The sequence below is a fragment of the Lithobates pipiens genome, unplaced genomic scaffold, assembly GCF_037356315.1.
Source record: "Lithobates pipiens isolate NorthernLeopardFrog02 unplaced genomic scaffold, aLitPip1_a1.2 Scaffold_18, whole genome shotgun sequence".
NCBI lineage: Eukaryota > Metazoa > Chordata > Amphibia > Anura > Ranidae > Lithobates > Lithobates pipiens.
Window position 1 is genome coordinate 636299967 of NW_027507758.1, and position 13348 is coordinate 636313314.

At 46.6% G+C, this 13348-nt stretch overlaps 1 protein-coding gene across 1 annotated transcript in view; it reads left to right on the forward strand.

Moving 5' to 3' along the window:
• Window positions 1-2822: 2822 nt before the first annotated feature.
• Window positions 2823-13348, forward strand: part of LOC143989928 (uncharacterized) — a 44413-nt gene continuing 33887 nt past the window's right edge. Inside the window, exons 1-7 of the mRNA XM_077490199.1 lie at window positions 2823-2924; window positions 9623-9746; window positions 9863-9960; window positions 10050-10268; window positions 10348-10554; window positions 10677-10818; window positions 12442-13248. Of these exons, the coding sequence (XP_077346325.1) occupies window positions 2838-2924; window positions 9623-9746; window positions 9863-9960; window positions 10050-10268; window positions 10348-10554; window positions 10677-10818; window positions 12442-13248 (1684 nt within the window). The 5' untranslated portion in view covers window positions 2823-2837. The remainder of the gene's footprint in view (window positions 2925-9622; window positions 9747-9862; window positions 9961-10049; window positions 10269-10347; window positions 10555-10676; window positions 10819-12441; window positions 13249-13348) is intronic.

A 13348-nucleotide genomic window follows, 5' to 3' on the forward strand; every position in this document is an offset into this window, starting at 1 on the left:
CAATTAGGCAAAGGCAGGTCATTGCAGGTTTTTCCCTTACCGGACTCGCTGCTGTGCCCAGTGGGGGCTGTAAAGGGGTTCTTGGAGATGTACCCAGTAATCCCGGGGTCCTTTTTGATGCATAGGGATGGATGCTGAGTCGGTGAAATGAATTGGTCAGTGGGAATTGAGGAGGTTTCAGATATATATTCGTCCCCACCTCATGGTTGGGTTGTGAGGTGTTTGGGTGGGGTGGAGTTAATGAGTGGGTCTGTGTGAATTGGAGTAGTAGTGGTCATAGTTGTGTGTTTGTTTTCTTCTATTTTCAGGTGCAAAGGAAGGACTGGACTGGATAATGGGCCATTCCTATGTGTGCTGGGGAGCATGGAGGGGTGATGTAAGGTTTGACGGCAGGCAGTTGGGTTTCTCTAGACAGCAAGCCTGTATTCAGTGGCTAGGGGTCCCTGGGATGTTATGGGGTAGGATTGTTCCGGAGGTGCATTGTTTTGCACGAAGGGACAGGCCGCCTGACGTTTTAATTCTGAACATGGGCAGCAATGATCTGAGGGTGCGGTCCATGTTGGACATCACGCGGGACATCAAATTTGATGTGTGGCGGTTACGTATGGACTTTCCTAACATGCTCATTGTCTGGTCTGACATGGTGGCTCGTACAACATGGAGGATGGCCAGGTCTGTGGAGAGGATTAACAGGGCCCAGAGGAAGATTAATAAGGATGTGAGCAGGTTTGTGGTTAAGAATGGAGGGCTGGCGATCAGGCATTTGGAGTTGGAGGTGGAGACTTGGAGATACCTGAGGGATGATGGAGTACAACTGAACAAAGTGGGAATTGACATGTGGGTTTTAGGGTTGCAGGATGGCATTCAGAGAGCACTTCGGGTGTGGAGGAGTACCCAAAGGGTAAGGTGTTTTTCCTTGGGTGCTGTTGGGGGTGTTGGTCTTTGCAGGGGAAGGAAGATATTTCAGAAGGAAGAGTTCAGGACCTATCTTTGGTAGGGGTCCTGATGGTGGTGTTCCAGCTAACGGAGGTTAGCTGGGAATTGGTAATGGGTGCACTGCGGTCAGTAGTTGTCTCTGAGCCAGCCTGTCGGCTTTATACTAATGATCACTGACAGATCACTCCCACTGTACACAACCCAACACACAGCTCTGAGCTGATCAGTTTTTCCCGGGTGTGAATCATTGGCCGGGACGCTGTGTACAATCACAACGGGAGCCGGGTGGGGGTGAACATGAGCGCATCCTAAACCTGGGAGTAGGCAGAGACGTACCAGCACATCGCTTTGCCTACAGCGCCCCCCCCCGTCCACAGTACAACGCCACTCGTTCTCAGTACAGCACCCCCTGCTCTCAGTACAGCGCCACCCATCCTCAGTACAGCGCCACCTGTCCTCAGTATAATGTCACCCATCCTCAGTACAAGCCGAGTGGTTGTTAAGTGGATAATATTTGCACCAGAACAGATATGACTTTCAGGAAGATGGAGGTTTAATGCCGATATATTGTTGGAACGTAAAACATTTTCTGTGTGGAGATGGATGTGTGTCTCAGTCTTGGTCTTATTAGTTGGTATGAAGGTGGAGCAAACAAGGACAATGAGATTGTGATTAGAGACATGGATTGTATTCTTCTTCCAACATAAACATCAACTTCCATCATCACCAAACATGTACATTGGGAAATAATAAAAAAATTGCTTTTACAAGGAGAGCACTTTACCAGAAAGTACAAAACCTCCCAAAACTAAATTCTTCTATTTCTGCAAATCCCAACAGAATGGATCAGTATGTGCTGCAGACTGCAGTCACTGGATCTCCATTCTACATAGGAATCATGTGGCCTCCACTTCCTGTGGTATCTTGTTGTTTGTTTCATTAAAGTTCAGTTAAAAATAAAAAAGGTAGCGTTCATAGTTACCAACATTGTAAAAAAAAAATTCGGGACACTTTTTTGGCAGTGGGTGAGGTTGTATTATAATTAGGGGGCGGGCCATGCGGTTATAGGTGTGGCGTAGAAAAAGGTGAAAATGCGGCGTGCAAAATATGGGCGTGGTTTACATGGGGGCGTGGCTCAAAGGGGTCCAACATCCAGACTCACTGGCCCCTATGACATCCACAGACTGGCCCCCGACATCCAGACTCACTGGCCCCCGACATCAGCAGACTGGCCCCCGACATCCAGACTCACTGGCCCCCGACATCAACAGACTGGCCCTGACATCCACAGACTGGCCCCTGACATCCAGACTGACTGGCCCCCGACATACACAGGCTGGCCCCTGACATACACAGACTGGCCCTGACATCCATACTGGCCCCCGACATCCACAGACTGGCCCCCAGCAGCCTCCAGACGTGGCACACCATCGTTGCCACACGGAAAGACTTTGAACTGCGGCACCGCCCACCTTCCATGCACTTCACAGACACTGGCAGCGGGGATGGGCGGCGCCGCAGCATCTCTTTAAAATGGCAGCCGGCGGAGACATTGTCTCCGCCAGCCGCGGACCTCTAGCGGCCGGCGTCGAAAAACGGGGACAAACTGAATTTCCCAGGACATTTCCCGGGACAAAATTAAATCGGGACAAATGTCCTAATCCTGGGAATGTCCTGGGAAATTCGGGACAGTTGGCAACTATGAAAGTTGTGGAGAACACATGTTTCCTGTGACAGTGGAGCTCCAGCTGCAGATATTCACGATAAAGTTTAGTAAAAAAATAAATAAAAATGAGTGGAGGACACATGATATCTGTCATCGGTAGAGCTCCAGTCTGCAGCCAGACCCCTCTCAGACCTTATGGAAAACAGGAAGTGATGTCAGGTACAGATAGGAAGTGATGTCAGGTACAGACAGGAAGTTCTGGGTGAGAGGTGAGTCGGGAGGAAGTAGAGAGGAGACGTTGCTGGAACTGGCAGCAGAGGAGGTGATAAGATCTTATTTTATATTTACACCCAGTAACCCCCCCGTCATGTCCGTCCTCTTCCTCCATAGTCACTGTGATGTCTTTTATCTCCAGCAGATGATGATTAAGGATGAGCTCCAGTGTGTTTGCAAAGCCCACGTGCAGAGCCTGCCAGGAAGTCGGTGCTGCGCTAATCACAGGCAATGAGACATTGTCCCGATGTGCGGCTGCATGGATCGGGAAATGTCTCACTGCCTGTGATTAGCACAGCACCGACTTCCTGGTGGGTTCTGCATGTGGGCTGTGTGAACACACCGGAGCTCATCCCTAATTATGATACACACATATATAGTGTGGAAACGTAGATTAACTCCTTCAGGGAGGATCAGTTGATGATAAATAGTGATGGGTAGGGATGAGCTCCAGCGTGTTCGCACAGCAAACTTGCAGAGCCCGCCAGGAAGTGGGAGCTGTGCTACTCACAGGCAGTGAGACATTTCCCGATCTCTGCAGCCGCACATCGAGAAAATGTCTGACTGTCTGTGATTAGCGCTGTGCCAACTTCCTGGCAGGCTCTGCACGTGGAGTGTGCGAACACGCCTGAGCTCATCCTAGGGTGTTCCCCGCCAGGAAGCCGACACTGCACAGACAGGATGTGATGTCAGGTACAGACAAGAAGTGATGTCAGGTACAGAAAGGAAGTGATGTCAGGTACAGACAGGAATTTCCGGGTGAGAGGTGAGTTGGGAGGAAGTAGAGAGGAGACCTTGCTGAAAGTGGCAGCATAGGTGGTAATAAAAGATCTTATTTTCTATTTACACCCAGTAACCCAACCCCCCCCCCCCCGTCATGTCCGTCCTCTTCCTCCATAGTCACTGTGATGTCTTTTATCTCCAGCAGATGATGATTAAGGAAGAGCTCAGGCGTGTTCGCACAGCCCACATGCAGAGCCCGCCAGGAAGTCAGGGCTGCGCTACTCACAGGCAGTGAGACATTTCCTGATCTCTGCAGCCGCACATCAAGAAAATGTCTCACTGCCTGTGATTAGTGCCGTGTCGACCCCCTGGTGGGCTCTGCACGTGGGCTGTGCGAACACGCCTGAACTCATCCTTAGTGATGGGCTCGGGTGTGTTGGAAACCCCACATTCCAGATCCCGCCAGGAAGCCGACACTGCACAGCGCTAATCACAGGCAGAGAGACATTTCCCGATCTCTGCAGCCGAGAATCGGGAAATGTCTCACTGACTGTGATTAGCGCTGTGCAGTGTCGCCTTCCTGGTGGGATCGGGAACTTGGGGTTTGGAACACACCCGAGCCCATCAACTGGAGTCAAGTGATCAGACAGTTCCCAATCAGTGGTCATGCTATCAGACAAGTTTTTTTTGGGTTGGAAATTCAACAGAGAAAAGCTAGATATAAAATAATGTAATATATAAAATAATGATTACACAGAGCTGTCACACATACATCACCCTCTCTAACATTCACAATACGGTGTGATTTTACTGTGGAAATTTAAAGTTGACATATTTGCATAACTAAATGGGTTTATGAAAAAAAAAAAATCTCCCATTGGAACAATACGTTTACAATGCAGATGTGTCATACACACCCCCCTCTATGATATCTTACAATACGGTATGATTTTACTGTGGAAAAGATACAGAGCCCCAAATACCAACCCATTGGTTACATAGTGTCACGTACCGGCTGGAGGCTGCTGAGAGGGCTCCACTTGCGGCTAAGTGGAACACACACCCCTGGAGATGGTACAGGGAGTACAGTGCCCAAAGAGGCACGGTTTGTCAGAGGCAGTTGTAGTCAGAAGAGCTGATCACCAAGAGATGGCTGTAGCAGACTGGAAGAGCAGAGTATGCTGAGGTGCTTGGTAGAGAGGAAACCGAGAGCCAGGTCAAAAGTCATACACGGTGGATCAGTCAGGCAGCGGAAACGGAACAAGCCGGGGTCATAGACAGGAGAAGCAGAGTCAGTGAGCCAGGCTGGGTTTAAACACCAGGAAGTAGGGATGGGCTCCGGCGTGTTCGCACACTCGACACGTGCAGAGCCTGCCAGGAAGTCGGCGCAGCGCTGCGCTAATCACAGGCAGTGAGACTGAAAGAAAGCAAGCGTGTAGAAAGTAGAAAAAACTCTACATACTCTACACTTCCTAGTAAAATACATATTACTCTAGTATTCTACTATACTCACAGGGGCGTTTCTGAATGAATAGTAAAGTCTTTGTGTAATATGTGAATCAGTATTCCTTCTCCTAAAGGGTGTGTAGCGGAGATATGTATGTCTTTATCCAAGGCCGCATTTGCAACGTACTTTCAGGAGTAGAAATTGAAGACTCCTTTGTTCGTTCAATACTTCAACAATAGTTGTTTTATTGTTCAGAAAGATAAGCAAAGACAAGACTGACATCTGGTAACATATGGCATGGTGATGGCTTCTAAGGTAGAACTTCTGGTGTTACATTCTCCAAAGTGTAGAGTTCCTTCTCTTCCCACCGATCTACTCTCACTCTCATAATCCTACGCCATTCTTATACTGTTTCATGATGTTATGTCAGCATATTCTAATAACACCCATATTTGCATATATACCTAATATGGTTCAGTCTAAAGTTAAGTAGCAAAACTCCACCCATTGTCCTGACATAGTAACTCAAAAATAGAAGTACCTACTCAGCAAAACCACTCCTCTCTGTGTTATTCTGTGACCTTCAGAGACCATCACTTATTACCGTACATATAACTTACATATATTTTCAGAAACTTTTATCACTTAAAATATTAATTAACTCAAAAACTTCTAACAGAGACATTGCCCGATCTCTGCAGCTGCGCATCGGGGCAATGTCTCACTGCGTAGATTCGCGCTGACAACCTGGCGGGCTCCGCACGAGGAGTGTGCCAACACGCCAGAGCTCATCCTTACTGGGAAGCAAGCAGGAGCAATGTCAGAGGTATAAGCCAGAGGTCAAACCAGGATATCAGGAAGCAGGGTCAAGGCAAGTTGGGTCAGTGATGCGAAGTCCAAGAATCAGGAATACAGAGGCACAAGGAACACAGGGGAGCTGATGATAATCCAGCAACATCACGCTCAAAGCAGAAGTTTCTAAATAGGCCAGTGAGCGCTGGTATTGCAATATTGCAAAAATATTGCAGCAATTGCCATTTTATTCCCTAGGGTCTCTGATTTTATATATATATATATATATATATATATATATATATATATATATATATATAATGTTTGGGGTTTCCAAGTAATTTTCTAGCAAAAAATATTGATTTTAACTTAAAGTGGGGTGCCCCTAAAAAAATAAAAAATAAAATAAAAGTCAGCAGCTACAAATACTGCAGCTGCTGACTTTTAATAATCGGACACTTACCTGTCCCAGGGTCCAGCGATGCGGGGGAACGCGATACGCCACACAGTCATCTGGGACACGTGACAGGTCCCAGATGACTGTGCGGCACGAGGGGAAGTGATGTCATCAGCCCGGACAAGGAAGAAGGCAGACTACGAGGGACCCCCTAGCAACAGGTATTTAGAGGTGAGTAAAACATTTTATTTTTCCAATTATTTTATTTTTTATTTTTTTAAGATTTTTAATCACTTTTTTATTTTTTGATGGCAACACCACTTTAAGAAAGAAGTGTCAGAAAAAGATTTAGACTTTACGTGGTTAAACTTCCTGCATTTACACATGGTTGAAAGCATGGCAGACTGCCCAGATTATTTGATTACACAAGAAGTTCTTTCCCTTTGATCTAAGAAGTAAACCTAAATTACAACCTTTCAAGGTCTATACTTGGCAGATTTCCCAATGCTTTCTTTTGACAGCTGAGTGAGCAGATAATCTCTCCACTTGTTTATATGAAAGAATCGCCTACTCTCAGCGGAAGAGAACGTGGGGAGGGGGGGGGGGTGAATCGAGATTGCGTTTTTTTAACGATTAATTGTGCAGCTCTAATTCAGTGCAGCCGGTCATTGCGGAACTGCAGGGCTGCCCGTAACAGGTGTGTGCCAGCGCACAGGGCACACACTCCGTGACCCCGTCTCTGGCCCAAAGGGGAGGGTCACGGACTGTGTGCCCTGCAGTTCCGCAATGACCCGGCCGCACTGAGATCAATTAACGGCTGCTGCGCGGTCTCGGCTGAGTTGGGTGTCCGGGTTTCAGGCAGCCTGAAACACGGGCACCCGACTCTAAGCCCGGATGGGTGGCAACTCTACAAGTATGTAATCTCTGTCTTTTACATTTTAGTTGATTAAATCTACTATATATTTAGTCAACTAAAATCTTATGTTATTTAGTCGATAAAGTCAGATCGGATCACGTTGTTGGAAAATTTTATAGCCCAGCTCTCAAACTTTGTCGGTCGGATATTTCGATGGAAACAGTCCGATGGAGGCCACACACGGTCGGATTATCCAACAACATGATCTGATTGGACATTTTCCATCAGAATGTCTGACCGTGTGTACAAGGGCTTAGACTTAGGACTCATGCACATGGGACATTTTTACAGCTGCTTTTAGCAGCTTCAGACTTTTTTTTTTTTTTTTTTGCAGATTAATAACGCCTCTACCTATTATTATTCTATTGTAGGAGCTGTAAGTGGCATAGGTGTTTTCAAGCTGCAAAAAATCTGGGGAACTCTCACCAAAATGAAAAAAATGACCGAAGAGTCTGGTATGGATTTTAAGGGGAAACCGCACGCCAAAATAATGGCGTGGGGTCACCCCCAAAATCCATACCAGACCCTTATCCGAGCATGCAGCCCAGAAGGTCAGGAAAGGGGGGGATCATAGTTTCATAGTTTCATAGTTAGTTAGGTTGAATAAAGACATCAGTCCATCCAGTTCAACCTGAGTGAGTGTCTACAATTGTCCCTTTCCCTGTACATTGCTACACCCACATCCCTATCCTCAAGGAGCCCACAATCCAAGGTCCCCATTCATATACAGTACTAGGGCCAATTTTGGACAGAAGCCAATTAACCTACCTGCATGTCTTTGGATTGTGGGAGGAAACCGGAGTACCCGGAGGAAACCCACGCAGGCACAGGGAGAACATGCAAACTCCAGGCAGGTAGTGTCGTGGTTGGGATTTGAACCAGCAACCTTCTTACTGCTAGGTGAGAGTGCTAACCACTACACCACTGTACCGCCCAAGGGATGAGCGAGCACTCCACCTTCCGGGACCATTTCAGGCCACATGTCCTCAACATGGGGAGGGATGGGTGCTTTGGGGCAGAGGGGGGCTGAAAACCCCCCACCCCAAAGCACCTTGTCCCCATGTTGATGGGGACAAGGGCATCTTCCCGGCAACCCTGGCTATTGGTTGTCAGGATCTGCACGCGAGGGGCTTATCGGAATCGAATAGCCCCTTTAACAAGAGGGCCCCCAGATCCTGGCCCTCCGCCCTATGTGAATGAATATGGGGTACATTGTACCCCTACCCATTCACCCAAAAAAAGTGTCAAAAATAAAAACAGTACACAAAGTAATTTATTAAAGCAGCTCCAGCGTCTCTTCCGAATTCTTCTCCCCCTGGTGATGTCTTCATCCTCTGGTTCTCCTCCTCTCTCCACTGCCATTTTTGGGGCGTGGGGGTTCCCCTCAAAATCCAGGCTCCTGCTTTCACCCACAGCTGCCTGTGTCCCTGCAGAGCCCTCCGGCAGAACAGAGAGGAAGGAGCGGGACCAAATCTCCAACATGGCACCACCTCGGCACTGCCACAAAGATCCCCACAAGGTGCTGAGAAACAGGACTACAGAGTCCTTACAGGAGGAACCAGGACAAGGCTGCAAAGCAGCCAGCTAAGAGACCAGCCAGGGAGGGACATGCTGCTTTATGTACACAAGATGTCCTCTCCATCCACTCTGCTCTCACACACTGCTGGGGGGGATGTACAGGACATGCAGGAGGACACAGGGGAGGGGGGATTGGATTACTGTCCTGCATTCTGCACCACATGTCCTGTGTTCTGTACCTCATGGTCTGCGTTATGCACCCCATACCACTTGTTCAGCACCCCATGTCTGCCATTCTGCACCCTTCTCCTGCATCCCATGTTCTGTGGTGACCTTCACCCTTCTCCAGGACCCTGCACCACATGTCCTGCACCCTGAAACCCATAGCCTGCATTCTTCACCTCACAAATTACTTGACTTGCCCTGGGCGCTGACAACTCTCCTAATTTTTCCAGCTATCTCCTAGATTAAAAGCAAAATTGTCAAGCCCTGTCTTAAGTGACTTCCTCCCCTCCCCCTCATCTCCTTCATTATGCAAGTCATGCTGATATCATCTCCCATTGGCTGAGCAATATTCTCATTTGTCTCTGAGCTCCTTCTTGCTATTCCTCATCCTGCCTGTTGTTTCCTTGGATTGATTTTCTGTGTAGTGACCCCGGCTTCATCTCTTGGATGCGCTCGTCTGTTGCTTGTCCTGACCTTTATCCTGATTCCTGGATCTCCTCCTCATCTCTCCTCCATATCCTCTTACACAGCTTTTCTCCACACCTGCAGTGATCCTGGGGGGGTGGAAACTTGGCACCAGCACTCAGCAAAATCCATCCCCACCATTAGGAGCTCTGGAGAAAATTGTCTGCTATTTACACTCCGTTCCTCCGCACGTCACCTGATCACATGAGAGCTTACTTTCACAGATTCCTGTCTGGATAGTGACTGTATCATTGTGTGTGTCAGGTTCCTATAAGGTGTCAGGATGTCACTGTCTATTTCTCCATGGAGGAGTGGGAGTATTTAGAAGGACACAAGGATCTCTACAAGGACGTCATGATGGACAATCAGCCGCCCCTCACATCACCGGGTAAGAGGAGACTTTATTGTAAAGGAGAGAGCAGTACGGAGGCTCCACCTAGATCCCCCATCATCTGATAAACACATAGAAACAATGTATTCAGTCAGTGTGTGTGTTTCCTACAGATGGATCCAGTAATGGGAACCCACCAGAGAGATGTCCCCGTCCTCTGTATTCCCGGGATTTCACACAGGAAGGTCACATCATCCCCCACCATCATCAGGTAGATGAGGAACAATCACTGATAGTATCATTAGGATCTGTACATTATCTGCGTTGTTACCATTGATGTCATTTTTATTCTATATTCAGAGTGGAAACCTGAGAGAGTCTAAAAAGGTTAAAGAAGAGATAAAAGAGGAGGATGATGAGGATGGGGTGATGGAGGAGTCTCTAAAAGAACACAAAGATTTGTACCAGGACACCATGGTGGAGTCATCCAGCTACAGAAACCCACCAGAGAGATGTCCCCGTCCTCTGTATTCTCGGGATTCCACACAGGAAGATCACACCATCCCCCACCATCATCAGGTAGATGATTGACAATTATTGGTAGTTCTGATTTATACACAACATGTTTGTTACAATGAATGTTTTATTATATATTCAGAGTGGAAACCTCTGGGATGATAATATTGATGTTAAAGAAGAGTATAAAGAGGAGGATGAGGAGTATGGAGTGATGGAGGAGTTTTCAGAAGGACACAAGGATATGATGGAGCCACCAAATACCAGGAACCCACCAGAGAGATGTCCCCGTCCTCTGTATTCCCGGGATTCCACACAGGAAGGTCACACCATCCCTCATCATTACAAGGTTGGTGAGACAGAGGTTATAAAGCACAGACTTATAGAGGCAATGTGTGGATTTTTATGTGATGTCACAGTAATAAATCTTCTATCTTACAGATGATATTCTCTCTCATGTTCTTGATTTAGAGTGGAGATCCAATTGATATAGAATTTAAGGTTAAAGCAGAAGAAGAAGAGAGGAGTGTGAGGGATGATCAGCAGTCTATGGAGGAGGATGGAATAACGGGGACATTTATAGAGGAGGACACTCCTACAGAGATCAGCACAGGTGGGTCATTAACACTAAATACATTCCTCCACCCATACTGCTCACTGATTGGTCCAGAGTAGGGCGGGGTCTGGGTGATATCAGCCTGTAATCCCCTGGTCACTTTCCTGAGCTGTATTCCCCATCCTGTATTCTAGGGATGAGCCGAACACCCTCCTGTTCGGTTCGCAGCAATGAGCAGGCAAAAAACTTGTTCGAACACGCGTTAAAGTCTATGGGACTCGAACATTCGAAATCAAAAGTGCTAATTTTAAGGGTTAATATGCAAGTTAGTGTCATAAAAAGTTTTTGGGGACCCGGGTCCTGCCCCTGGGGACATGTATCAATGCAAATTTCTTTTTTTAAAACGCCCGTTTTTTCGGAGCAGTGATTTTAATAATGCTTAAAGTGAAACAATAAAAGTGAAATATTCCTTTAATTTCGTACCTGCAGCAGCGCCTGCACTTTGCAGGCACTTCGGCAGAGGTGCCCATTGATTTCAATGGCAGGGGCAGTGGAGGATCGGTGTGTACACCGCTCCCGCACTGCCTGAAAGATGCTACTTTTTCTAACGTTCTGCAAGTGCACCGCTCCAGTGTGAAAGCACTCGGCCTCTGCCCCACTGGGGGCTGCAGGGGAGGCGTTTTTCAGGCGCTTTACATGTGCTATTTTTAGCCCAAAAGCACCTGTAAAATGGCCCATTGTGAAAGGGGTCTAAAGGGCAATTTTCTTTAACCCCATCATAACAGATGATTAAAAAAAAAATCATGCTACTGCTACTAAATGTCCTACGCTGGCCATATATACGGATCGATTATTGGACGAGAATATTCGCACAAATATGTGTACCAAAATGATTTGTACATTCGATGAATGGACGAGTGTAGTTCCAAATTTCCACTTGCTTTTAACATTCAATTTTAAAATTAATGTAACTTCTGAGCAAAAACCACATACACTATTTGAAATTTTGTTCGATGGAGAAAAGTTTTCTGTTCTGTTCCTTTGAATTTGCCCATCACTGTGGTGGAAAATGAACGCCGATTTGACCCCACTAATGGTTAGAAAATTGGATGAATGTTTTTTCATGGAAAAATGAGTTTGTGTAAGGCCAGTATAAGTGGCATCAGGTGCAGGGAGCTTGTACCCACCTACCTGTCTATGACAAGGGAGTCTGTCATCCATCATATTATATTACACTCCTGTCTGATCATCTGCAAAACAGCGGTTTACCTCTTTTTTACATTTTAATAATGTTGATCTGATTCTGATATGTAGCAGATTCTCCCTCTAATAATACATCTATCTGTCTGTTATTCTCAGAGTGGATTAAATATCCAACTATATATCTGGAGATTTATATTTACTGCTGTATATAGATATTCAAGAATATTAACTCAATTAATAACTAAATTATACACCAAACTTTTTTTGAGGATCCAATTAATCGAAAAAATAATCGTTCAACTAATCAATTATGAAAATAATCATTAGTTGTCGCCCTACAGAGGACCCATTTACTAGTTACCTTGAGGGGGGAATTGTAAGATCCTCAGAGACAAAGCTGCCTGATGTGGGCGGAGTCCTGGTTTAGGGGAACCAATCAGCTCATGTCTAGTAATAATCTTTGTATTTCTATTTTAGTAGATGGACGGGAGATGAGGAAAACCTCAGAGGATTGTCTCACTTTGTCTCCAGACTGTAAAGTAGAAGATGAGGACATCACACAGTATAGCCCAGGAAAAAACCTGACTACCTCAAATGTCCATCCGGCACCACACAGTGTAGATGGACCATCGTATTCCTCTTATCCTGAGGAACCTCAGACTGTGAGGGACGGTGCCGTCCTTCCAACAGAGAAGAGCTTTTCCTGTACTGAGTGTGGGAAGTGTTTCCATTATAAATCCCATCTTAATGTGCATAAAAGATCTCACACAGGGGAAAAACCATATTCCTGTCCTGAGTGTGGGAAAGGTTTTTCTGTGAAGTCCCATCTTTACAGACATCAGAGATCTCACACGGGGGAGAAGCCACATTCCTGTCCTGAGTGCGGCAAAGGTTTTTCCGAGAAGTCCAGTCTTTACGCACATCAGAGATCTCACACGGGGGAGAAGCCGCATCCCTGTCCTGAGTGCGGGAAATGTTTTTCAGAGAAAACCAATCTTTACAAACATCAGAAATCTCACACGGGGGAGAAGCCGTATTCTTGTCCTGAGTGCGGGAAATGTTTTTCAGTGAAGTACAGTCTTTACACGCATCAGAAATCTCACACGGGGGAGAAGCCACATTCCTGTCCTGAGTGCGGTAAACGTTTTTCAGAGAAGTCCAGTCTTTACAGACATCAGAGATCTCACAGGGGGGAGAAGCCGTATTTCTGTCCTGAGTGCAGGAAATGTTTTTCCGCGAAGTCCGATCTTTACACACATCAGAGATCTCACACGGGGAGAAGCCGTATTCCTGTCCTGAGTGAAGGAATTGTTCCTCACTGAAGTCCTGTCTTCCTGTACATCAGGGATCCCACACAACCCACAAGGTGTATTAGTTCCTTGAG